The sequence below is a fragment of the Primulina tabacum genome, chromosome 11, assembly GCF_025594145.1.
Source record: "Primulina tabacum isolate GXHZ01 chromosome 11, ASM2559414v2, whole genome shotgun sequence".
Taxonomy (NCBI): Eukaryota; Viridiplantae; Streptophyta; class Magnoliopsida; order Lamiales; family Gesneriaceae; genus Primulina; species Primulina tabacum.
The window spans coordinates 3658301-3684791 of record NC_134560.1 but is presented as its reverse complement, the minus strand read 5'-3'; the positions used below and the strand labels follow the sequence as shown (position 1 = coordinate 3684791).

Sequence of the window (26491 nt, the reverse complement as noted above, 5' to 3'; positions counted from 1 at the left end):
TGCAGACAGATCAAGAGATGATGAAAGTGAGGTTGTATGCTACGTACATGCTATGTTTATTATTAATAAAGAGAGAGTCCCGCTGGCTTTGTGTAATGCTTTTGGACATCAGGAAATGAGTTGTTTGAAGGTTGAAAGTTTCTTCAAGTTAATTTGATTTACCAAAATGTTAAAATTGACTCAAAATCGGCGAATATATCATTAATTACTCCAAACTTTATTACGCCAACTTAGTTTACTTTTTAATGTTGACATTTTTGCCTCGTGCATATCCGAAAAGTTTGATTAATTGGTGCTCGTGTGTCTTCAGTTTAGAAATTATAATATTCCTCTACTACGGGATTGGAAAAAAAATAGTGGTTATGATTTTTATTTTTATAATTTTTTGTTTCAATCGAGTTTCGAACTCGATAAACTCATTATGAATTTGAGATTAATTAATCACATAATTGGATTGTATATATGAGAGTGTATATGTTATTTAACATTATATCCTACCTTTTTAAATTGTGAAATTGACTTTAATTTGTAAATATTATTTTTAAAATTTGTTGTTGGAATTCGAAATCAACTTATATATGAAATGATTATGGCTTATGTGTTAAGTTCATTTTATTTGATTTTGAATGAGAAACAACGTGTGCCATTCAAATGTAGGAAGATGACGACGACGACGACGAAAAGTCTAAGAGAACAATAAATATAGCAAGTCCGAGTTTATCTAGCTAACATGTCTCATGTTACTAACTATTTTTCCATATTGTTTTTTTTTTGTTCGTTTGTTATTTGGTATTGTCGTACGTAACAAAATATTTACAAATTCAAAAAAATAAAGATACATAAAATCTATTTTCTTTGGAATAATTAATGCTCAAGACTTCACCCCTTTTGATATTTTATTTTATTGTTGCAAAGTCAATTTAATTTTTAAATATTTATTAAACTATATATAAAGTAATGATCCATCAATCAAAGCTTATACCAAAATAATTAGAGAGTTGTTTAATCTCATGGGGGAGGAAATAATTTGAGAGGACGTTAAATCTATCTTTTGGCCAAATTTCTCTGTGCTATATTGCTATACACCTTTTCTTTCAACGGCTTAATTATTTTTCCCTTTTCTAGTTATATTTTTAAAGTGCTAATATCTATTAAAATAAAGAACAAAAGAACTCGAATCTCTTCAATCAAAATATCAATATTCGAGCTTTGCAAGTGTGAGCCAATGTAGATTAACGATTCTACCGACAATTTAAAAGATTTGAATTACATCGAGTATAATTTTTACGACATAAAAATGATCAAATATGTAGTCCAGTCAGTGTTAAACTGTTGTCCATACATATGAACTGTTAGCCTCGGCCAGCAAATATACCCTTTCGCCCGTTATGCAAACAATGCTGTCGACAAAGGTGCTTTTGCCCATTTAAATCTCGCATAAACTTCTGAAGAATTTAAGCATACACAAAGCACAGGCGATTAATAACAATTTTACAAGTAGTTAAGATGATGAGGTTTTGGTCATCGAAGGGGATGAACAAGCAGCGGGTGCAGGTCAAGCAACGGAGATTTTCTTCTCTGAAATGGAAGACATGGGAGTTTCAGAAATGGATAGCGGACGACGTTGTTTTCAAGATTGTTTACGTAGTGGAAGCCGTTGTTCTTGTCTCCACTCTGTGTGTCTTCTATCTGTGCTGTGGCTGCCATTTCTGATGACTTCTGAGAAATTGTTTTCTTTGATTATTCTTTAACAATCATTAATACTTCAATTTTGGAAGATTGAATTTCATGTTATTTGAATTGATGTCAATAGCAATACGTTCAGCTTTGAAATAGGAATTCTTGAATTGGATTTTATTCCTTTTTGTTAATTCTGCTCTCTTTTTATACATGTGTATCTATTATACTTGTGAAAAATAAGATCCGGTTTTCAAATTAAGGTACTTCCTCTGAAACTTTTAAAATTACACAGTTTAATATATTAGTAACATCATAAAATATCAAGGTTCTAAAAGCGTAAAACGTCCTGAAACGCAGATGTTGATCTCCAAGCTTTTCAAACTTAAGCGAGATTAGCACATGCTTAAGCGTGAAAAAACGTTTTTTATTTTTAGTAATTGTAATTATCTCTAAACAATAAATAGATAAAATAATACATAAATATGATAAATTTAAGTCTCAAATTCTCATATTTATAAGAACATAAAAATCTCAAAATTGAAATCTTTATTTGTTTTTACAACTAGACCATATTAAAAAATACTAAATATTTGTCAAATCATTATCAGACATACTTAGTCATAATTAAAACTAAAAAGTAAAGATCTAAATTATAAATCTAATTTATTATTTTAAAATAAAAAGAGATACCTTCAAAATAAAAAATTTAAAAATAAATAGATGTGATTAATTGTGCTTAAGTACACTTGATTAAACGCCTTAATTACGTTTAATTCGGTCAAACTATAGTTTAATCGTTTTTTTTCCGCTTTTCCCCGAAGAGGGGCGTTTTTGTCGAGAATTCGGTTCTATATCGATCCAAATATGCTCCAATTCATTTAATTCACCCAAATAGATTGAATTTGGGTAGAGCCAAGCCCATCTGCCAATCATGCTTGATGTATTGTACCGTGAGCAATAGCTGCTCCTGTACTTCTCGTCAGATCGAAGAAGCTGAAACATCAGAGGGAAACGACGACGTAGCACATCAATGGCGTCTCCAGGCATCCCCAGATCCCCACTCCAACGCCTCTCCACCTTCAAAAATACTCCGACCGCCGCCGGAGCCACCCCTTCTACCACGGCCCACACCCCTATGCCCCTCTCCCCACCTACATCCCCCCTAGACACGTTTTCTTCCGACCCAATCTTCTCCGCCTTCCTATCCCCGGACTTCAACCCCACTCAATTCTCCTCCTCCGCCCTCTCATCCGGCTCTGCCGCCTCAAGAATCGAAAAACTCCAGGATGGCCTCCGCCTACTTGATAGCCAGCTACGTCACGAAGTCCTGTCCCGTCATCACGACCTGCTCAATCAGCTTTCCTCCATTAAAGCTACTGAATCCTCTCTTTCCACCTTAAGATCATCTCTTTCTTCTCTTCAATCCTCCCTCCGCCGCGCTCGCTCCGAACTCTCCGATCCCCACCGCGTTATTTCCACCCAGACCCACCAGCTTAACAATCTTCATTCTACCTCCTTGCTTCTTCAGTTCACTCTTCGCACTCTTAGGAAAATCCAGAAGCTAAGAAATGCTGTCGAGTCTCAGCCCGATGCATCGAAATGGGATCTTTCCAAGGCAGCGCAGCTGCATTTTGAGATTTTGACCCTTTACAATGAGTCCCATTTATCGGGGATTGATATAGTGGACGTGGAGTTGCAATGGGTTATTGAAGTCGGATCAAAAATCCGAGAGGAGGGGATGAAGGTATTGGAAAAGGGACTCGAGAATTTAAATCAACCGGAAGTGGGATTGGGTTTGCAGGTGTTCTACAACATGGGAGAGTTGAGGGGGGCGGTGGATGGGTTGGTGAGCAAGTACAAGCAAACGGGGGTGAAGAGTATAAGTAACGCGCTTGATATGAAGGCTATTTCTGGAGGAGGGGGTTATGGTGCTGGCGGCCCCGGAGGGGTACAAAGACAGGGGACGCCGCAGATTGGGGGTGGGGCAAAAGCAAAGGAAGCGCTTTGGCAGAGAATGAATGGTTGTATGGATCAGTTACATTCGATTGTGCTCGCAGTTTGGCACTTGCAGAGGGTATTGTCCAAGAAACGCGATCCGTTCACACATGTTCTGTTATTGGATGAGGTCATGCAGGTTAGCGATTCAGCGTTCCTTTGGCAATTCTTACTTAACAAGTAGTGTGGTTATTTATGTGTTTGCTGTTGAAGTTTTGGTGATACCTTAGGTCTTTTACTCAGTAGTGTTTCTTGTTTACTTGGTGTTTGAGAATGAAAAATGTTGTCACAACCTAGAAATGATACATCCTCAGTCTTTGAATCCATGTGGGTAGTGCTTAGGGGATTGCACAAATGTTTTTTTGGGTCTACAGAGCATCATTTGGTGGCTGTTTCAAGAATCAATCAACGACTGTAAATTGGTTTGGCAAGAATTGGTGAAAGAGCATAGACGTTTATGAAATTTTTCTTTGTCCTCATATGTCAATTTTGGTATTTCTTGTGTACTATGCTATGGAGAAAAACTCTTTAAAGGATTGTCAGTTCTCTTATCTACGACACATTTATCTGTTCTAAATTGCATTATGACCGTAATACCGTATTACTTTAGTTGATTACTTGATTTAACTAAAAATAGATGAATGCTCAAAAGTTTGTGACTTGGAATTCATTCAAAAGTTTATCTTGACTTGGATTTAGTAGCATGCCACTGGTACAAACTATCCAGCTCACAAAGTGTTCTATGTAATTTTATTCGTATAATACTTTGATGATTATTTCCAAAAACCCTTTGATGGTTGCAATTGCATAAGAACTATACACTTGCCTGAGAAGAAATATGCGTCTTAGAAATTGTACTTGTGATCACAGTTGTTAAGACAGATGTGATATTCTCCAATAGGTAGGTATGTTCCAAATGTCGTGTTCACATTCAATCTTACGATGCACGGCGGCATTACCAACATTTTTAATTGGAGAATAGGTTTGAATTTATTTTCACTCTCCCAAAATTGTTGAACTTAGTTGGAAAACTTTTTGCTTCTCCACTTTTTTTCCTACTAAATTTGGGAATTCTTTCTTTTCATTAATATACTTTGTTTTTCTGACAATTGGGTGGATGGATGTTAGTCAATTGTTTTGCCTGGGTTTACCAACTGATCAATTTCTTTTTTCTGAATAAAGTTGGAGTACCCTCATTATAGTTGATCTGAATGTATCACTTGGCTGAGCCCCAAAAATTAGATAGCTGAAGCTTTGTTCATTTTTTCTCTCTAAGCTGGGTGCCCTGGGCAACATCCTGATGCCGCTGTGTGATGCCTTGGTGTTCTGTTAGCTTTTTTAGATTTGACACATTTTCTTAATGAGGTGATGGAGCAAACTTCAAGCCTAAAACCTCCGTTTATAGTCCCAGTAGCCGCTGGTAGACTGTTGTCTGCAGCAGCTACTTTGTAATAATTGATCTCTGTCTCTCTGTCTTCGTTCTTTTTTTTTTCCTAAATGAAATGATAGACATTGGATATGGTTGTAGGTAGCCACTTACATTTTCCTGGGCTTTGTCAGGAAGGTGATCCATTGTTGACAGATCGTGTTTGGGATGCTTTGGTAAAGTCTTTTACTAATCAAATGAAGTCTGTTTTCACTGCATCAAGTTTTGTCAAAGAAATATTTACCGTTGGGTATCCTAAGCTTTTAACAATGATAGAGAACCTCCTTGAAAGAATTTCACGTGACACGGATGTCAAAGGAGTTCCACCAGCTCTCAGTTCAGAAGGAAAAGAACAAATGGTAGCTGCCATTAAGATTTTTGAGACAGCTTTTTTAGCGCTTTGTTTAAGTCGACTCTCAGATCTTGTGAATTCTGTGTTTCCAATCTCAAACCGTGGAAGTATTCCCTCCAAAGTACATATATCGAGGATTTTATCATGTATTCAAGAAGAAATTGAAGCTGTGCAGATGGATGCTCGCTTGACTCTTCTTGTTTTGCATCAAATCAGCAAAGCGTTGGTTCTACTTGCACAAAGAACTGAAAACCAGGTATAAGTTATTCTTTTTTGCTCGCTTTAGGATTTACGAGACTTGCACTAATTACTATCTGACTTTGTATTTATTTTCGATTTTTCCTAAGTTTAATCAGTGTTCTCATGTTCATTACATTTTTTGGATTTTTCTTTGCCGGTTTCTCCTCGTAGCAAAACTCTCAACCTATAGTCTGAAATATAAAATCCATCTGCTTGTCAAATCACAGAATCTTCAATTTTATATCTGCTTTCCACATGTAGTGCCAAATCACCAGGCCAATGTTGAATCTGTCTGGGCAAGGCAAACTACTGCCAGTTGACACCAAAACATTAAACTTTGTTTTTTTATTTATTTTGCGTTAATACTCAAAAAACTTAAAATGTAAGTTACTTGTGGTTTTAAGTTCATAGATCAACCAGGCTCTCTTTTACATTGGGCCTAAATCATTGGAATGGTATTCTTCTATTAACTCAAAATACATGAAACTTCTTATATGTAAAATAATTTGTAAAGTATTATAAGTTTGACTCAAGCGTATCATTACGGAGTGTTTTGGTTGTATAACTTAAAATATGTTCAAATAAAACATCACCTCCTTTACAGGGTTCTATTATGTTATGAGAATTTTTTATTTTGCGAAAAGCCAGCTATATGTTGATTCGTTAACAATTTTGCTGTCATTATGGTTGGGTCAGATTAAATTGTGTTAATGTTCAAAATCTTGGTCATGTCAGTATTTGAGCTATAAAATATCTCCACAGGCGGTTATATACTTTACTGGGTTCTTGATCAATATACAAGAATTGTGTGTAGTTGATGTTCATAAAAAGAGATCAAATAAGTTGATTAAAATTCGACCGTGTTAATTTTGAAGGAGTTTGTAGCATATTGACATCCTAGAGTAATAATAACTCTCGGTCTTGTTACATTAGTCTGGTCCAGTTTGAATTGAGACGATAATTTATAGTAATGATTCACTGTTTAAACTTGTTTTATTCCTGGGCATTTTGTGTTTCTAAATTTTTTGTTGTCCCGTGCATCGAAATACCTTATTGATCCTTTTCAGTTCTGATGACACACTTTGTGCTTCTGATTCAGCTTTTAATCATACCGTCATTTTTGTTATTGCAGATATCAACAGGCCCTGAAGCACGCCAAGTCGCTGGTCCTGCAACTCCATTACAACTCAAGAACTTCATATTGTGCCAACATCTGCAAGATATCCACACACACATGATGACCATGGTTTCAGGGTTGCCAACTGTTGCTATTGATGTTTTGTCTGTTGCTCTTGGTACATTGTATGGAGTTGCTGGTGATTCAGTGACCTCCTTATTTCAGACCATGCTTGAGCGTCTTGAATCTTGCATCTTGCAGATTCATGAACAGAATTTTGCCACTCTTGGCATAGATGCTGCTACGGACAACAATGCATCTCCATACATGGAAGAATTACAGAAAAGTATTCTTCACTTTAGGACTGAATTTTTGTCCAGACTTTTGCCTTCATCAGGAGCTATTTCCCGTGGCACAGAAACTATATGCACGAGGCTCGTAAGAAGCATGGCATCAAGAGTTTTGATATTTTTTATTAGGCACGCTTCTCTTGTTAGGCCATTATCTGAATCAGGAAAGCTGAGAATGGCTAGAGACATGGCTGAAATTGAATTAGCAGTTGGTCAAAACTTGTTTCCAGTGGAACAACTTGGTGCTCCATATCGCGCCCTTCGAGCATTTCGCCCTGTTATTTTCCTGGAAACATCTCAGCTTGGTTCTTCACCACTTCTTCAAGATCTTCCCCCGAGTGTCATACTTCATCATCTCTATTCACGAGGCCCCGAAGATTTACAGTCACCTCTACAAAGGAACAAGCTTACACCTATTCAGTATTCATTGTGGATGGACTCACAAGGGGAGGATCAGATATGGAAAGGGATAAAAGCAACTTTAGATGATTATGCTGCAAAGGTAAGGGCACGAGGAGATAAGGAGTTCAGCCCTGTCTATCCTACTATGCTGAAAATTGGGTCATCGTTGGCCGGAAATGAATCATAATTTTGACAAAATATTGAATTGAAGCAAGCATGTTGTCCACGAATCTTGCAGCCAGCAGTTTTGGCTTCAAATACAGCTACCTACCGGTACACTCTACATTTCCCATTTCAATAATGTCTTCCAGTTCCCATACTGCCATACGATTTTGTATCATGAGTCGAGTTCCAAATCTTTTATCTGTGACACCATTCTCTTTAGTTTTTTGAAAGTTGATTATGATACCTTAAATTGTTGAATTTGTGTTAATCTGTGTTCTGAATCCATTTATTTACCTGTATATGATCCATATTTTTCTGCTGGCAAAATATCGAAATACAAAGAAATTTGATTCAATTTCATTGATGTTCTTTATTTGTAATCCTGGTGTGCATGTATTGTATCTTGCCACATAGGAGCATATGTTGAAACAATGGAAGCTGTGCCTTGTTCCCTGTTTATTTTTGTTCCAGTTCCTTGACTGAATTGTAGATCTGTACCGGATTCTTCTGCAAAAACAAAACAAAACAAAACAAAACAAAAAAAAAACGAAACTTTGCTTGGTCATTCAGCATATTCCAAAAAACAGGACTTTTAGTTACTATATACAGACGATAAAAACAGAACAATTTTGTGGTTCATCACAATCTTCATTATTACTATATGCAAATTGTTTATGTAAATGAATGTGATTAAAGAAATGTCGTGGTAAATTTTTATTTTTTTGAAGAAGTGTTGTAAATAGATATATGATAGTAATTAGGTGCCTAATAAAGGGGAATGTAATTGTGAAAGCTGAAATTAACGAATCAACACTACGAGAAAACACAAGAAGCACCAAAATTCAACGTACGGATTGGTGTGATGTTGAAGGTCACCAGTTACCACTTTTTTCAATGGGAAAAAAAGTGATGAAGAAATTAATGCGTAAAGAATGTTCAAAGGCAACCAACATCTGTATAATTACAAATCTTGGCATATTATCGATACGTCCCGCATTAATTTTACATTGATTAATTTAATAATTTTACATTGAGAATGTTGGAAGAAAATGTGGAATGAAAATTATTTTCGGCATCTTTTAATTCTTTTTTGTCAAAACATATGAACATTATTTTATTTCTTTATCCCTCAGTCATACTTATACCTCTAATTATCCTGAGTTACGAGCAAGGAGAGAGATTAATTTTCAAGGCCAAGAAATGGGGAAAAGATGTAAAGCTCAACCTACCGGGAAAATGTCTAAGCATGAAAAGAAACAACCACTAAATAACTTGATCAAGATTTTGAGTCCTAAAGTTTACATCACAAATTCTACCAACTTCAAGGATTTCGTTCATAAACTTGCTTGAAACACAAACACGCCGGCTGTTTCGTCTCCATCTCCTTCCTTCTCTGCATCTCATCCAACTCGACCAGTTCTACCCTTTATACAGATGAAAGATCATGCATATCAAGAAAACAGTCTCAATTCGTCGTTTGATTCGTCGTGTTTTCAGCACGCCTTCAGAGGGTTCATCTGATTTACAAGTGCAGCCTCACGTATTGGAAGATTCAGAAGTAGGCAGCCAGAAGAATGTGGATACGTACTCATCGGAGTATGGAGATTTAGAAACGTTTTTTATGGAGATGGACTCGATTTCTTCACGCAATGCATATTGTCATTATGGGATGACTCAACAAGAGAGGTCCGTGTTTATGACTATGATTTGTCCACCTTGATATGATATGGTAGATGGTACACGTAATTGTAATTATTGAGTGTATAAGAGTGAAGGGGTTTGTGAACTTGTGATTAATTTTTTGATCATATTTTGCATGTCAGTAGTTTGCATTGTATTGAGATTTTTTTTTTGAGCATGAAACCATTATATTGAGATCTTGCTTGTTCATGTATATTATATTTGTTGGAAACAAAAAGTTTAACAAAGACTTATGTCTCGAGCTAATACATTAACCTGCAAACCATACTAATAAGATAAAGCGTACTAGGAAAATCTTTTGTTATAAGCTCGTTCGAGATAGTCTCTGTTAGAACAATTTAACTCATGATTGCTAGTAAAATGATCACCTAACTATCAAATGCTGCGTTGGTACTTCTTTGGTGCTTCCTTTATGTGATTATTCTTTTTTAACAAATTTTAATTATATAAAATCATCTGGATGAAACAATCAATTTCGAAGACATGTATAAAAGAATAGATTTTATTTTCTATGAAGTGCTACTAGTGTATCGCTCGCCACATGACTAGCTACAAATTAAATAACCATATAACCTATAGTGTAATTTTTTTAAAATATTATAAAATAATATAAATATAAAAATGATAACAATTAAATAATTATTCGAAATAATTATAAAATAATAATTTCAAAAGTTCTTTAAATATGATATAGAATCTGAATCTTTTATGAAAAACTTTTAAAAAATATTATACGCAAAAACCTAATTATATCCGACAGACGTATTATTAGTGGATATATATTAAGCAAGGAGTGAAAAATAGCTATCATTCGGTCTTCTGCTATGTTATAATGTTTAAGCCTTGACATTATTAAATTCTTTTACATAATACATTATCATTGCAAAATACAAGGCCATTTTTAATTTTACTTTTTAATAATTTATTATTATTATTATTATTGTTTTTTGATAGAAATTTAATAATTTATTTAAGATCGAACGTCTAATATTTTACTAAAAGTTGTAGCTGCTAATTCAAATATTTTAAATCTTATAACAATTCAAACGTCACGGTTCGATCGTCATCTAAACAGAGACAATTATTGGGCACTTAAAATCTTTCTCCAAATAATTTAAATACTTGCCATCAATGAAAATCGAATCTATGACCTTGACTCTGATATCAACTATAGAATCGAGCACTTATTATTTTATACAAAACTATAGTAGATAATAATGATATAATTAAAATATTTTAAACCATATTTATTGATAAAAATATTCGCAGCGAACCTTATTTTCTGGACCGCTATTTAAAATGAGGTGTCCAGCCAGGAAATTTGCAAACTCAAAATGGAAACTGGTAGGCCATTTTCGAACCAGAAACATTCTAATGGCCCTGATTTCTGGCGCTGCTTCATCTCTACATCCACGACCAGCCATTTCCTACAAGATTCATAAGCTCAAACATGGGATCAAGCCAATTGACGCTGCGGTTTCAGGGTCTTTGAAGGCGGCTGCTCTTTCTGAAGGAACCGAGCGTAGAGTTTCGGAGGAAAAGCCCTCTACTTACTCTGGTGAATTTTTCTTGTTTTTCTGTTGCATATGAATCTGTATTTGATTGGAAGATATTTGATGTTGGGTTTAGTATTTGAAATGGTCTGGTTCTGATAATGAAAGTGAGTTCTCTAGGTTACCAGTTCTTTCAGGAACAGAGAAAGTGATAGAATGTTTAATTGAATAATTTCATATGTTAGATTTACCATACGGCAGTTGGTCTGAGGAGTTTGTTACACGATAGACACAATATAACACACATATATATATATCTCTTTTGTGCAAGAGGGAGTAAAGAGTGTTATGGGATTCTTTTCGTGCACACGATATCCGTGATGTAATAACATGAGGATAATAAACTGAAAGATTTGGACAACAGACGGAGTATAATTTTAGTTTCTGTAGAATCCGAGTCGAAAACAAAATATAAACACTATAAATATATTATCCTATCGATCAAGTGATGAGGACAAGAGGGTGTTGCTTATTATATGGGTGGTAGATACAACAGAACTCAGGTGTTATTATTTCTTTTGAAAACTGACTGTGTCCAATGATGCCAAGAGGCTTTTAAACTATTATCTTCTTTGATTAACAAATTTGCTAACATTCTGCTGAATACATTATCTTTGTTGTCAATTGTTGATTTAATCATTTCAAATGTAAGGGACATCCACTTCTGCTCGGACGCAGCTGGATCTCTTGGAACAACTCACTTCTAGTGTCGAACAAGGTTTTAATTTGCCTTCTTTATTGGGAACATACTATGGCATTACCTTGCAATTCTAGCTTTATCTGTTCGTTGACCAGGATACGAGAGCGATGTCAGCTCGGCAAAACCAACGATACGTGAACAACTTGCTAATTTGTTTGGAGAGCGGGATGATGATTTTACGATCCCGTTAGGTAAGAATCTTAAGAAAGTGACTCCAAAGTTCTTAACTACTTCACAAAAGAGAAACATCAGACGACAGTCGTATATGGACCAAGTATCTCAGAGGAATGACTCTGCCTTCTTCGCCACCATAGGTGCTTTTGTTGTCCTTCCACCTCTTGTCATATTAGGAGTAGCTATTGCAACTGGTTATGTGCAACTTTTTCCTTGACAAATTGTATAGAAAAATCACTTTTACTTGCATCAATATGAGATAGTTTGCGTTATTTTTATTCATGATGTAAAAATTGTTGGTTTCAAATAAAGGTATTTGCAAAAGGTTTTTTTTTTTTTTTTTTTTGGTATGTAAAGTTTCAGGGGAATGAAAATTATTCTGTGTTAGAACCAAGGAAATCAAGTGCACCGTTCCTTCTAAATTGTGTTGTTTTCTCGTTTATTAAAATTTCTTCGACACAAAATTTCCCATAAACATTTCAAGTGTCAAAATACAGTTCCACGACTACGAGGGTTTACATTTCAAGAAAATAAGCAATTAACATTCTAATAATTTTTTTTTGAACATAAAAGAGAAACATAAATAAACCATAATATATTCAATAAGGAAAATTACAATTTTGGTCATGTAAATTTTTTTTATCATTTTGATTATTTATATTGTTAAATTTCAGTTTTATTTAGTATGTTTTAGTTTTTAAATACAATTTTAATCATTTTTTCGACATGACATCAATTCATTGCTGATTTGATGACAATGTCTTCATTGATTAAAAAAGATTACAATTGAAAAAATTGAAATATATATAACTAAGACTGAAATTTGACAATACAAACGATCAAAATGCAAATAAGTGGACATACAATTTTGGTATAATGTTTATCAATCGTGTCTACCTCTGTGTGTACCATTGAAGTGATACTTACATATGAGATGTAAAGAAACATCTCAAAATTATAATTACATAACAATTTCTCAACCAACAAAATAGATCATTAAGTAAGTAATTGGCCTTTCATATTTTTTGTTGAATTACATAACTGATTGCATCATGCCATAAATCATATAACTTTTTGTACTTGAACTAGGTGATCGAACGTTAGTTAAACAATTAGATAATTGACGATGTCTTTAATTAAACAAAATCTTGGAATTTATAAATTGTATGCCCTTTCATCTATTCCTCGTCGAGGACAAGGGGAGCTCGAACCATAAATAAGTCCAAACTTTATATAGAATTTAATATATTTATTGGGATGGCAATTAATAACATAAGTTTAAATTAAAAAAATATATTTATTACTATTATTATTAAGTTTCCTCACAATAGAGCTTAATTTACTATATTAATACAGTGTAAAATTTCTAATACAATCCCTATATCTATGAAAGTGGAAGGATACCAAAAGAGTAGACGTTACTTCAAAAGAAAAAGGAATATATATTGAGGAATGGATTCCTGTTGCTATCAGGTTTGACCTTTTCTCCAATTCCCATCTTTTTACTAAGCCACATATGTGAAAAACAAAGGCGGTGTACATTTTAAGTAGATTGCGCATGATGTCAGTTGCAAGTGCGTATACTTGCTAAAAGCACATCCACTCCGGCCTTTTTACTTTTATTATTTCTTTCTAAAATCTCATCCACTCCATCCCCTGCGAATCAAGTTATCATGTTAATCAGATAAATGGTTTGTCGCAGAAAATTTTAGTAGAGAAATCAAACACATTAACATTATTCAAATTTTGATCGTTGATTTACTATACCAATTCGGAATAACTATAGCTTCGTTTTCTAATATTATTATGTTCTTTCGACCCATCAGAAAGAAAGTCAAACTATTAATTGATACCCATGGACGGATGCAGTTTTTTTTTTTTATACTTGGTTAAAATTTCTGCCCACCCATAAGGCCATAGTCTGGCCCACCAATTTCTTTAGTTCCACAATTAATGCTTAGGGTATAAGAACGCACATTGACATGAAACTAGCAGAAAAGGTTATCAATAGTTGTCTACAGATGGGAAGATGTGGAGGCCATGAAAAGGTTGATGCGAGACAAAAAGGTGAAGAAGAGGTCATGAGTTAGCTTTGTCCTAGAATATAATGTTTTCATTTATTCAATTTGATTTTTGCACTATCGGCCAAATAGATTCACAACCATAACCTACATGTACACTTTATTGTTCTCTTTGTTTATTGTTGAGTCGTTGACTGACTATTACTTGTTTATTTGTTTGATAATTATTTTATTACTTGTTTATGATTATAACTTGAACTATTTCAAAAATAGAACATCAATATGCTATTAATAATTGGGATTTTTGTTTGTTTTTTGAACACGTTTAACTACGTCAATGTATACTCCTCATTGATAAGACAACCCCTCTCCTTTTAGCAAGGCGTTCTTAATTCTATTTTTATAATATGTTATATTATCGATTAATAATATTTATAAATGATTTTTTTCAAAAACTTTCAGATTTTTGTTAGTTTAATTTTTATTATTGATGTCATATTTTAAATTTAAAATTTTAAAGAATCGATAATTGGACTATGTTTAGATAAGTAATTTTAAAAAGTTTTTAATGTTTCATTAATGTAAAAAAAAAAACTTAAAATATTTGTTTGGAAAAGTTTTTTATAAAAAAATTTATAAGGTGATTTGTATATATTTTCAGTCCTTTAATCGATCGACATTGGTTGAATATTTGTTTATGAGCCATTGATTCCTGAATCTTGATTGTTTGTTGTTGAGTCATTGATTGACTATTAATTGTTTATTTGTTTGATAATTATTTTATTACTTGTTTAGGATTATAACTTGAACTATTTCAAAATGAAACATCAATCTACTACAAAGAAAGAAAAAACATTGATATAATCATTCTTTAAGAAAGAGATTGTCAAGCTAGTGAAGATACTTCAATTCGTACAGTCCTTACAATCCAACATCAATCCAATGAAAGTCTTCCATTTCCGATATCCAAATTCCTTGAATTTCCTCTCCTAGAGATGATCATCAGTCATCATCTACTTGTATTGAACGAGATCCGAGAAAAAATAAATAAATATGTGAATATCATGTTAATGTACGAGATGAAATAAGACGTTCATATCTAAATATGGGGCCTTATCAACCAGATATGTTGGAGTAACCAGGTACAAAATTTGTATGCCATAATTGTCATTTTTCAGAAAAAAATGGTTTCAGAAATTTTATTGGTTGGAGTATTCGCCTTTAACAAATAAGGCATATTGTTTTTATTGTTTTCTTTTCTTGAATGATGTTAATTCACCTAATATCTCGGCGCTGGTGAATGAAGGATTTGACAATTGGAAAAGGGTAAACCATCGGAAAAACATGTGCTTTTCTTGCCCATATTGGTTCTGAAGCTTCTTTGCCTCATACTATGTGTGCGAGAAGGGCTGAAAAATTGATGAGGTCCTCGCAACATATTGATAAAGTGATGCCTAAAGAGGAAAAAGAGAAAAATCGTCTGCATTTGAGCACCTCAGTTGTAGCTGTTCGTTGGCTAGCACTTCAAGATTGTCCATTTAGAGGTAATGATGAATCTTTATCTTTATCTAATCGTGGAAATTTTCTTGAATTGGTGAAAACTTTTGCAAAAAATGAGTACATAAATTGATGAAGTTGTACTTGAGAATGCTCCAAAAAATGCCCAATATATCGTTTTCCAGAAATTCAGAAAGAGATTTTACATATTATGGCCAATAGAGCACGACAAATGGTTCGTGAAGAAGTTGGAGATAAATATTTTGTAGCCTTGTTGATGAAGCACGAGATATGTCTAAACGAGATCAAATGACCATTATCTTGAGGTTTGTGTACAATCATGTGATTTTGACAGAAAGGTTTTTTTACCATCAAAAGTGTACGTTAGTGACACTAACTCAATGAATATGAAAAAAGAGATATCAAATGTTCTTCTTCATCGTAATCTCTATGTTAATAAAATCAGAGGCCAAGGATATGATGGTGCTAGCAATATGCGTGGAGCGTGGAATGGACTTCAAGAATTATTTCTCAAAGATTGTCTCTATACATACATATCGCCCATCGTTTACAACTAATATTGATTTCTGCAACCAAGGATGTTATTGTTATTTGGGAATTCTTTTCTCATTTGGACAATATTGTTAATATTGTCAATTTTTCTACTAAGCGCATTACTGAATTACATACTGCACAAAGAAATGAAATTGAGTATATATTGTCAATTGGAGAACATGCGATTCTGGAAGTGGTGCCAATCATATTGGTAATTTGCAACGAGCAGGAGCTACTCGTTGGAGTTCTCACCATGATTCAGTAAAAAGCTTGATAGGTACGACACTACAACTTGTAAATTTTTTGAAGTTCTTAGTGATCATTTCCCAAATGGAAGAGCTAAGCCTAAAGTTCGGGGGATTTACAGAAACATGACAAGCTTTGAATTTGTGTTCATTTTGCACTTAATTCATAAAATTATGATAATAACAGAAACTCTTTGTCAAATTCTTCAAAGAAAATCTCAAGAGATTTTGATTACTATTACATTTGTCACTACTACCAAAATTAGCCTTTAAGAACTTACAGAATGCGGGTGACACGAATTTCTTCAGGGAATTAAAGTTTTTTGTTCGAGAAATGAAATTGATGTATCTGACCTTGATTGTCTATATAAGATTGAAATTTCCCGTCGACAAACTACAATAGAGCATCGTTACCACTTTGATGTTTTTAATGCAACAATAGATTTCATTTTGATAGAGTATAGAGGATGACTTTCTTGCCGATTGTTTGACACTCTATATTGAATGAGATTTAACTAAACATATAGATGTAAATTCGATTATAGATGAATTTTATGTATTAAAATCTCATATAACACAACTTTGTTAAACAATATAATGCAATTTTTTTTAATAATATATAACTTATTATATAGAGTTCAAGCCCCTCAAATTCCTTGTCATATTCCTGGATCCGTCTACGGTGATACCTCCACATAAATGCAGCGTGACAAGGTGAAAAGGGGTCTCCATGCATTAAAGCTTATTAGTTTAATCTACAGCACAAATCGAGTCGGCAATTCTTGCCTGTTCATCTGGATCGTAAAGCATTTAATAATTCGAGCGGGTTTCAATAATAGCTTGGATCGTAGAACGACTACTGTGTAATATTAAAGGGCTATATAACCGATATAGTGTCAGTGAGTGGGTTGTGTGTATAATAATATATTATATATGTACAGAGGCATATGCAAGACTGTTGTGTAATTAGAGATTTAACACGATCTCGGGATCATCCCGTCCTAATTAAATTCTTCCGTGATCTTATCCGTCTTTATGCACCCGCTGATCTTCCATGTGACCTTATTTAGTATTTCATATATATAATTTAGATTCAATATACCATGCAGGAAATGAGTTTTGATATGTTAAAATAATCAAGCCATAGCTCTAGGCTTCTGGATTTCGATTCTCTTTGTTGGGTTTCGACTCAATTATTTTAAGCACGATGCATATGGGAATAATAATAATAATAATAAAAAGGGAACAAGTGTATGGAAAGAGCCAAGTGGGAACTGGATTTCAAGGAGTTGACTCGAATTTGTGGGTGCAATTCTTAAAATGATGCGTGGAGATTGATTGGAGTCCAAAACAAATTAAATTCAAAATCGAAAAGTTTGAATCTTTAAGTGCAGTAGGGGTCCCCTCGCACGCAAAACAACCACAAGCAGCTCTAAGCATGGAGGACTCTCTCCAGGATGGCTACATGCTATTTGTCAATTAACATATTGAGCAAGAGTTGTTTCCAACATATATATTTCTAAATTCAATCATCGAAAAAACTTGATCAATAACCATGAATTTTTGGATCTGTTTGTCGATGAATATTCAAGTTTAGTTTTCAGTTTATCGGTTCGCTGCAAATGGTGGGTTAAGTATGGATATCCAGTGGTCCTCATACAATTGAAAATGAAACTGAAGCATGCCAATGAATGGGTGGGCTGGCTGAGTACCACCACTCCAGCCCCAATAAAGCATATGATATAGCGCCACCCTAATCTAAAACGATACACAATTTAATTAATTTCAAGTTATTTAAGGGCATCACCTTTAACGGTGTATCTAATGATATATATTTGATAATACGTGAGATCCACTGAAAAATCAATAAATTTCACGTGTATTGATAAATGTTCGTATCTAAATGAATCATCGAGTAGTGCTCTAAGAGTAACAACATCTCATTTCCCACCAAAATACATAAGCTTGCCATTATTTAGCCATGTTAATTAGATGAAAACTACAAGCGCACTCCACTTAGCTGCTACAATTTGTCACTTTTCATTTCGTTGACAAAACTATGCTAAAAACAATCCTAATTTCGGTGTTGTGAGTTATATCTTAAAATCTCCACGATTTTTGTGCCGTAAAAATGCAATTAGTTTACACTAAAAGTACAGCTTATTACATTCACACTAGCTTTTCCACATTGAAGGGACAACCTTACCCACAAAGAACTTTTAAATAGTACTTAATGCACACCAACACTGGAGTATCTATACTATTTCTTTAGTTGGCAATTGAAGGGGAGGGTGGAAGCTTGGATTTCGAAAAAAAAGAACTTGAAAAAAGAAGCTTTACTTTAGGAAGTTAGAGCAATGAAAGGCCACCATATTTTTTCCACTCTTTATCTCCTCTCACTTGTTTTATCACTATTGCTTAGACCCACATTTGCCAACAAAAAGGTAAGCATTTATATTTCTAGCTCCAATTCTTTCATTCATAATTAGTAGTTGCTAATAACAATACACTAGCATAGTGCAAGCATAATTTGATTTTTTTTCTTGATTTTGTGTATATAGTCATACGTGGTGTACTTAGGAGCTCATTCCCATGGAGCAGAAGCGACATCCACCGACTATGATAGAGTAACACAGTCTCATTATGAGTTTCTTGGATCATATTTGGGCAGGTAAGTTAAGGTTAACTTGTGAAAATTTAAGGGAAATTCTATCTAATAAACTTCATTTTCTTGATATAATATCTTATCTCCTTCCTTGTGTTTCTCCACAGTTGTGAGAGGGCGAAAAGTGCCATTATCTACTCTTACACCAAACACATTAATGGATTCGCAGCATATCTCAGAGAGGAAGAGGCAACCCAAGTATCAAGTGATTGTGATTTTTTATTGCTCTTATCTTCAATTTATAAGGGCAAGTAAGAGTATTTAGCATATCATATATATTGCTCTCTTTGCAGAGCATCCAGACGTTGTATCGGTGTTCTTGAATCAAGGCAAAAAATTGCACACAACCAGATCATGGGATTTTATGGGCCTTGAAGAAAATGGTGAAATAAGCTCTAGTTCGATATGGAAGAAGTCTAGACTTGGGGAAGATGCCATCATAGGAAATCTTGATACTGGTTGGATTTCTATCTTCTGCTTCGTTTTATTTTTCTTGATATATGTGAATATCTTAATTATTATTATGTTTACGAAATAGTATTGTGAATTATAATTATTCAAAACAATACTCCTCTATCTTCCATTCTGTAGTTTTTGTTTGGTTATGCTAGTATTTTGTTATTTTTCGCCATCCACATCTGAAACTCGAGGAAGACAAACTGGATATAACCTCCCTTGCACCTGGACCATTGTTTCCTTAGATAATAATAATGAAAACAAATGTGGCTGGCCCCAGTGCCTAAGATCACTAATTTAACATGGAGGCTGGCCCTAAGGGACGAGTACAAATAATTCCATTTTGCAACAGCCTAGCTCCTCCTCCTATTGCATGTGCTCAACTTAACTCTTTGCCGTTGATTTTTCTAACCGGCTACTTGGACTGGGGGACAAAAGCAAATCTTGTTGATTAAAATAGTCACTGTTGACCTCGTAATTTGATTGAAAAGGTTGCTATCAGAAAAGCCAGTGTACTAAGGAATCTTTTCCCTCCTACTGCATCATGGTATTGCATGATGCGCGCCGTATCTTTAATTAGCTGTACAGACTTCAATAGAGTGAGTACACCTCATGCATATCACCACAGAGCCCATGCAGAATATTTTACTTTGAAGTTTAAAATTGAACTTTTCGCAGCTAATACTATTGTTAAGAAAGAAACATTTCGATTCGTTTTGTTGAAGTGTGAGTCCAAATAAGTACGATTACTGAGGAAATAGTTCAAAGTTTAAGACAATATCAGCAGTCATGCCTAAAAATTCTTGCAATTTTTACGTTTGTTCCGAACGACGAATGTCTCTGCTTGTTCTGCTAGTTTCGGTGTTTCCAGTTAACTAGAAAAATAAGCTGCACAAAGTAACGTGAACAAAAGGATTGCGAAATGCTTTTTTTTTTCCCTATAACAAATGTTGATATGAAACTTCAAAATTAAATTTACTCGATCAAACCAGGTGCATGGCCAGAATCAAAGAGCTTTAGTGATGATGGATTAGGACCTGTTCCATCAAAGTGGAAAGGAACTTGCCAACGTGGCTTGGATCCCAGCTTTCGCTGCAACAGGTATCATTGTTATTTGTGCTAATCTTGTAACTTCGCTCCAATAAAAATAACATTGAAATGAGAAAAAGAATACCTGAAAGCATAATTTGTCTGCGTGAAGGAAGCTCATTGGCGCCAGATACTTCAACAAAGGATATGCTGCAGCCGTAGGGCCCCTAAACTCAACATTCAAGACACCTCGAGACATTGAAGGCCACGGATCACACACATTATCAACCGCCGGTGGTAATTTTGTGGCTGGAGCAAATGTTTTTGGGTACGGAAATGGAACAGCAAAGGGCGGATCACCGAGAGCCAGAGTGGCAGCTTACAAGGTATGCTGGCCACCTGTTGCAGGAAATGAATGCTTCGATGCAGATATCTTGGCTGCCTTTGATACAGCCATCCATGATGGAGTAGATGTGCTATCTGTATCTCTGGGAGGAGATCCTGCACCATTTTATAATGACAGTGTTGCTATTGGGTCGTTTCATGCTGTAAAACACGGCATTACTGTCATTTGTTCGGCTGGTAACTCGGGGCCTGGTGCCGGTACAGTTTCAAACGTCGCACCGTGGCAGATTACAGTAGGTGCAAGCACCATGGACCGCCAGTTTCCTAGTTATGTTTTCTTTGGAAACAATATGAGCTTCAGAGTGAGTGATTCTTCTGAGTTGCTAGTTGAAGATAGATTTTTTGATTGATTTAAATGTAAAATCACATCAGATTATTTCTGTTTTTCAGGGAGAGAGCCTTTCAACTAAGTCACTGCCGAAAAATAAGTTCTTCCCGATAATTTCTGCTGCATTCGCCAATGCTGCTAATGTGTCTGCTGAACAGGCGTAAGAGCACAAAAAATGTCTATTTTACTCTTGTTGGAAAGTGCTTTTATTGATAATTGATCGTAAATTCATTCACATTGATCCAGGATTCTTTGTAAAGCTGGAACTCTGGACCCGAAAAAAGTGAAGGGGAAAATCCTGGTCTGTCTACGAGGAGATAATGCGAGGGTCGACAAAGGACAGCAAGCGGCCTTGGCTGGAGCAGTGGGAATGGTTTTAGCCAACAATCAGGCTTCTGGTTATGAAATTATTGCTGATCCTCATGTCCTACCCGCTTCACATATTAATTATGTAGATGGGCTTGCTGTTTTTTCTTACGTTAATTCCACGTGGTTAGCACCAATCGGCTTAATCAAAATCCAAGATCGCCTTTTTTTTTCTTAAAATTTGTAGTGATTAAAATGAACATTTAGCAACTCTTACCGCAGGTCTGGTGTAGCTTCTATCACCCGACCCCAGACTCAATTAGGTACAAAACCAGCTCCATCCATGGCTGCCTTTTCGTCCAAGGGCCCTAACACCATCACATCAGAAATTCTAAAGGTTTTTTGACACAAACTTATTAACTTCCCTTCCATAGATAAAGGTGTGATACATTTTTGTGTTGTTTCAGCCTGATATCACCGCTCCAGGAGTGAGTGTCATAGCCGCCTACACGGAAGCTCAGGGACCAAAAAATCAAGATTTCGATAAACGACGCGTCAAGTTCAATTCAGTGTCAGGAACTTCAATGTCGTGCCCTCATGTTTCTGGGGTTGTCGGCCTCTTGAAAACCCTCCATCCAAATTGGAGCCCTGCAGCTATAAAATCCGCCATCATGACTACCGGTAACAACTGAAACAAAATACACGAACAAAATTGGTTTTTATCAAAATTAATCTCATTAACTTTCTTTGGCCATTCCCGGCAGCAAAAACGGCTGACAACACAATGAAGCCTCTGACAAATGCATCCCATTTCAAAGCTACGCCATTCAGCTACGGAGGAGGTCATGTTAACCCTAACAGAGCAATGGACCCTGGACTGGTATATGATCTTGGACTCAGTGACTACTTGAACTTCATGTGTGCCCTTGGCTACAATAAAACTCAACTCCGGTTGTTTTCTGATAAACCATATACGTGCTCGAATTCTACCAATATCACCAACTTGAACTACCCTTCAATAACAGTACCTAAACTCAATGGTTCAGTAACAGTAACTAGAAGAGTCAAGAACGTGGGCTCACCAGCAACTTACAAAGCTCGTATCCGCAGCCCCCCTGGAATATCGGTTCAAGTTAAACCAGATATTTTGACGTTTGAGACACTTGGTGAGGAGAAAAACTTCCAGGTTGTTTTGAAGGCTAAAGAAGCCAGTGTATCTGGGAATTATGTATTCGGACAGCTGATATGGTCTGATGGTAAGCATTATGTAAGGAGTCCAATTGTCGTCAGGATTTATCAACACATTTAAATCTCTACTTGGAATTTTTCTTTCTGGAAAATTTAATTGAAGTTGAGGCAATTGTTCTTTAATAGTTGTTCAGTACTGAATTTCTGTTTCTTGTTCAATAGCCCATTTCCTCCATGTTACGCAAGTGAAGAGATCAATTAAGTTAATGAAATGTGACCCAGAACTTTTGTTAAACTCAAAATTTGTTCGAAAATTCCAAACTTTGTAGTTCGATCAAAATAACTGAAAACTAAAATTAAGTATATCAAAACCACAATTTGAAAACTTAATAAAGCAAAATCCAAAATTGAATAAGTTAGAAAAAAAATTAAGTTCCCAACTAAAAATTCCTGAATCTAGTAATGTTTTTAGCTTATGCTTATGAACGAGGAAAATATAAATTTACAAACTGATATTACTGTTTAATTAGTAAATCAATTGTAGCATATAATTTGTTGCAACATTAACAGCATTCGACGCTTAGTTTTAATCCTCTTTGAAACTCTACATATGGATATGCCATAGGCTGTTCATCATCTTCTTCTACCTTCCATCTGCAAATTAAATTAAAACCATGAAAATATATATACCAAAACATATAATAAAAATGTGGTGACTTTAATTTTCTAAAATCCAAGAAGAAAAAAAAAATTAAAGAATCATACTTGTACAAATTGAAAAATACCTGTAATTTTGAATAAGGTGATGGATGAAAAAAGCAACCTCAAGTTTTGCTAGTTCGAAACCTGGGCAGCACCTGGATCCACCACCAAATGGAGTAAACTTCTTGCATGTTTGATCTTGGGTCTGCATATATAGCAGAGATATATATAGTCACCATTAAATAATTAATGCTCAAAAATCGCAAATTTAATAAAAAAAATTTTATTAAAAAAATCAAGTTTAGAAAAAGACATGAATTTTAAGAGAGTGTAATATTTATTTACCTGCCATCTCCAGGGGTTAAATTGGAAGGCCTTGGTATGAAGAGAAGGGTCTAAATGAACTGCTGTGAAAACAGGCAATACCTTCCAACCGGACGGAATCGTATAACCTGAGCGGTCACAAACTAAAACATGAGTTTCTTAAATGTATCATTTGTAGTTGGTTCTCAAAGGTCCTAAAAATAGAAAAGTATTCAGAAAAAAAAACAAGAATGAGTGAATGAGAAGCCCTTGAATATGTTTGTAAAGTAAAATATCTTCTATATATGGAACACATAGTTAAATCTTATTGCAGATCAAATGATTCGTATCCCATTGCATGTCTGTAAGTATAATACACACACATATATTTATATACCTCTAAATTTGACATCTTTGATGGCTTTTCTGTGGACAAATTTAACTATGTTCCCGCATCGCAGAGCTTCATTCATGACCTGTACCATCCAGGACCTCATAATAAATATATATCATGTTAATTATGAATGCATACAATTATTTGCACTTGCACGTAAGAATAAATACATTAATTCGAGGATCAAAAAGTAAAAGAAATAAAAAGTTCATGTTCAATGCGAGTAAAAAACGAGATGTGGCGATCTTACGCATTGTGTGAATTCCATATTCCTGTAATCTTCCCAGTTGAGAAATTCATGCGATTTCTTCATGCTTCTTATTTTATCATGCTCCACCTTTAAAATACATCAACAACAAATGATTCATGCAGCATTCGACAAACATTTACACTACATACATACAAAATAGAGAATTTTAATACAAGCTAAGTCAGATGAATCTAATTGACTATAAAAAAAAAAGTATTATTTTATTATAAAGAGGCATAATTAAGTATTATCATATTTCAAATAAGAAAAGATCAGAAATTAAATGTCACCTTCAATTGATCAACAGCAGGGGTGGTTTGACTAAGGAAAAACAGAACCATTGCCAATAAGAGTGAAGTGGTCTCATATCCACCAAGTAAAGAATCCAATACAAAACTGACTTTTTCATCTTCAGATAAGGTATCAGCGCACAGAAGTACTTCGAGAAAATCATTGATCATTTTGCCACAATTTTCTGCATTTCTTCTTCTTCTTTCCTCTATGATTGCTTTCACAGTCGAAGATATTCTATGTCTAGCCTGTAAAGATACATCGAAAAGGGTTCATCACATGCCCTTCTTTTTGGAGCGAAAATTATAATATTAATCCTACGAATCTAATATTGTTGACAAATTGAAGGAACACTGGGATGTGTGGAGAACCTGAACAGCTTTTGAATATGGAGTCCCTGGAATGTTCAGTGGTAAAGAAATCAACCCTTTCATGAAAGTGAGGAAATCTTGAAGAATTTCTTTAGTGTGTGGCTCTTCTGGTGTCAAACCAAGCACCTGTTTCACTATGACATTGAATGTATACTGTTGGCAAACGCAAAATTCAAATATATGTCAGCTTCTGAATAAGATTTATATTGACTTTAATAAGCGTTGTTGAATTTGATATTTAATGCCCTTAATTATGCATACCTTTCTAGCTTCCTCGCAGAAGATATTTAATGCGCTTAATTATGCATACCTTTCTAGCTTCCTCGCAGAAGATGATCGGTTTCTTATCTTTCCAAGAATCAAGAATTTGAGTGGCGGTTATCTCGATATCATTCAAAAATTCTGGTTTTGATTTCATGGTAGTGACGAGAGAAAGGGCCATACTTCTTAGTCTCTTGTGTGTATCACCAACAGCCACAAGCATTGAGCTCTTGCCGAGAATTCCATGGATGGGTTTTGGATAGCTGCACTGAAACAATCTGTCTTCGTTTTGTAGTACGTAGTAATTCAGCTCCTCATCACATGAAACCACAGTAGGGGCCAAGAACAAGTGGGATTTGAACACTTTCCCATACCTTAAAAAATCACAAGAACAATCCAATATTTCTGAACTATTTAGTGCAACATTGATTATTGACACTAGATGCGTGATTTTATACAAGAAATGGCACTGATATTATTACATGGTAGAAACAGCAGATTCAAATTTCAATGTTGTTGATTACCTGGAAAAATGGTCTTGAACAAAAGCCCCGGTTGAAGTAGAAGGGTGAGGTTTCAGGAACGAGAGGGTTTCACCAAGAAAAGGCCATCCAAAATTCCCTTTGGGTAGTGTACCAAAGTGCAAGACCAAAGGCAAGAAATGGTACAGAATTGATCCCAACAAAAATCCCACCAAACCAACTACAAAAGCAATGCAAAAGGTTTCAGCCATGACAAAAATATTTTGATTCCCCACAATTAATCTTGTTGGATACCTACGAACCAAAGGAATTAAGACCTAAAAGAGTTCGTTCCTCTTTTCAGGGTGACAAATGTTGGTTGCTACCAATGATGCATATATATAAGATCAGACTCTACATGGGGATGATGTGTTGTGTGTGTGTGTATATATATATATATTAAAGGGCGTGTGTTTATATATATATATATATGAAAAGAATATATTTATGTATTAAAAAAGAATATATTTATTATTATTTTTAAATATATTTTTGAATATTAAAGAAATGGGAAAGCAAAACTGCTTCTTTCCACAGGTTATTATTATTATTATTACAGACGGTGAAATTTATACTTATCTGTAGCATTGGAAATGAGATCAACCTAGCCTACGATCTGCACATCTACAAAGTATCAAGGTCCGGTCAGAAATATAATTAATAAGTGATAAAAAAAATATGCATTTACGAAATTTATTACTACAAAGCAGACTTAAATTAAAGACAAGCTACAGTTAAATTCATTCAGATGCTAACGTTGTCCTTCGAACTTTGAGCCCTTACCTGGTTAATATCCAACGATAACACTGTTCATAATATAATCATCAGGATGATTAAACACAAATAAA

General features: G+C 34.7%; 4 protein-coding genes across 7 annotated transcripts; 3 read left to right on the top strand and 1 right to left on the bottom strand.

Annotated features, from left to right (window-relative positions):
- Nucleotides 1-2589: 2589 nt before the first annotated feature.
- LOC142517902 (conserved oligomeric Golgi complex subunit 5-like) lies at nucleotides 2590-8026 on the top strand. The gene is made up of 3 exons (XM_075620402.1): nucleotides 2590-3814; nucleotides 5236-5709; nucleotides 6826-8026. The coding sequence occupies exons 1-3, from the start codon at nucleotides 2711-2713 to the stop codon at nucleotides 7747-7749; spliced, it is 2502 nt and encodes an 833-aa protein (XP_075476517.1). The 5' UTR covers nucleotides 2590-2710; the 3' UTR covers nucleotides 7750-8026.
- A 2709-nt stretch (nucleotides 8027-10735) lies between these two features.
- LOC142518362 (uncharacterized) lies at nucleotides 10736-12180 on the top strand. The gene is made up of 3 exons (XM_075621122.1): nucleotides 10736-10986; nucleotides 11634-11699; nucleotides 11777-12180. The coding sequence occupies exons 1-3, from the start codon at nucleotides 10803-10805 to the stop codon at nucleotides 12070-12072; spliced, it is 546 nt and encodes a 181-aa protein (XP_075477237.1). The 5' UTR covers nucleotides 10736-10802; the 3' UTR covers nucleotides 12073-12180.
- Nucleotides 12181-18338: 6158 nt separating this feature from the next.
- On the top strand, nucleotides 18339-22814 carry LOC142518800 (subtilisin-like protease SBT5.3). 3 transcript variants are annotated; one of them, XM_075621614.1, is made up of 11 exons: nucleotides 18339-18617; nucleotides 18735-18844; nucleotides 18946-19043; nucleotides 19132-19296; nucleotides 20287-20395; nucleotides 20496-21030; nucleotides 21119-21216; nucleotides 21303-21545; nucleotides 21645-21759; nucleotides 21830-22043; nucleotides 22127-22814. In XM_075621614.1, the coding sequence occupies exons 1-11, from the start codon at nucleotides 18531-18533 to the stop codon at nucleotides 22669-22671; spliced, it is 2319 nt and encodes a 772-aa protein (XP_075477729.1). In that variant the 5' UTR covers nucleotides 18339-18530; the 3' UTR covers nucleotides 22672-22814. The 3 variants fall into 3 exon arrangements, with proteins under 3 accessions (XP_075477729.1, XP_075477728.1, XP_075477730.1); XM_075621613.1 differs by having other exon boundaries at nucleotides 18345-18617; nucleotides 21303-21548; nucleotides 22127-22812; XM_075621615.1 differs by lacking the exon at nucleotides 18339-18617 and having other exon boundaries at nucleotides 18729-18844; nucleotides 18946-19036; nucleotides 21303-21548; nucleotides 22127-22811.
- A 164-nt stretch (nucleotides 22815-22978) lies between these two features.
- Nucleotides 22979-25988, bottom strand: LOC142518579 (cytochrome P450 724B1-like). Of its 2 annotated transcripts, none has more exons than XM_075621373.1 (9): nucleotides 25647-25988; nucleotides 25172-25496; nucleotides 24862-25014; nucleotides 24490-24738; nucleotides 24200-24286; nucleotides 23953-24031; nucleotides 23598-23704; nucleotides 23322-23457; nucleotides 22979-23187 (listed from the first exon to the last, which is right to left on the bottom strand). In XM_075621373.1, exons 1-9 carry the CDS (start codon nucleotides 25853-25855, stop codon nucleotides 23114-23116), a joined length of 1419 nt encoding a protein of 472 aa, XP_075477488.1. In that variant the 5' UTR covers nucleotides 25856-25988; the 3' UTR covers nucleotides 22979-23113. The 2 variants fall into 2 exon arrangements, with proteins under 2 accessions (XP_075477488.1, XP_075477487.1); XM_075621372.1 differs by having other exon boundaries at nucleotides 22979-23204; nucleotides 23336-23457; nucleotides 25647-25987.
- Between the last annotated feature and the right edge of the window lie 503 nt (nucleotides 25989-26491).

Coding starts and splice junctions, on each gene's coding strand:
- LOC142517902 (XM_075620402.1), top strand. CDS start 2,711: ATGGCGTCTCCAGGCATCCCCAGATCCCCACTCCAACGCCTCTCCACC. Junction 3,815..5,235: donor TATTGGATGAGGTCATGCAG/GTTAGCGATTCA, acceptor GGGCTTTGTCAG/GAAGGTGATCCATTGTTGAC. Junction 5,710..6,825: donor CACAAAGAACTGAAAACCAG/GTATAAGTTATT, acceptor TTGTTATTGCAG/ATATCAACAGGCCCTGAAGC.
- LOC142518362 (XM_075621122.1), top strand. CDS start 10,803: ATGGCCCTGATTTCTGGCGCTGCTTCATCTCTACATCCACGACCAGCC. Junction 10,987..11,633: donor AAAGCCCTCTACTTACTCTG/GTGAATTTTTCT, acceptor TTCAAATGTAAG/GGACATCCACTTCTGCTCGG. Junction 11,700..11,776: donor CACTTCTAGTGTCGAACAAG/GTTTTAATTTGC, acceptor TTCGTTGACCAG/GATACGAGAGCGATGTCAGC.
- LOC142518800 (XM_075621613.1), top strand. CDS start 18,531: ATGAAAGGCCACCATATTTTTTCCACTCTTTATCTCCTCTCACTTGTT. Junction 21,031..21,118: donor GAAACAATATGAGCTTCAGA/GTGAGTGATTCT, acceptor TCTGTTTTTCAG/GGAGAGAGCCTTTCAACTAA. Junction 21,217..21,302: donor AATGTGTCTGCTGAACAGGC/GTAAGAGCACAA, acceptor ACATTGATCCAG/GATTCTTTGTAAAGCTGGAA.
- LOC142518579 (XM_075621372.1), bottom strand. CDS start 25,855: ATGGCTGAAACCTTTTGCATTGCTTTTGTAGTTGGTTTGGTGGGATTT. Junction 24,739..24,861: donor CATATTCAAAAGCTGTTCAG/GTTCTCCACACA, acceptor GTATCTTTACAG/GCTAGACATAGAATATCTTC. Junction 24,032..24,199: donor ATATGGAATTCACACAATGC/GTAAGATCGCCA, acceptor TGGATGGTACAG/GTCATGAATGAAGCTCTGCG.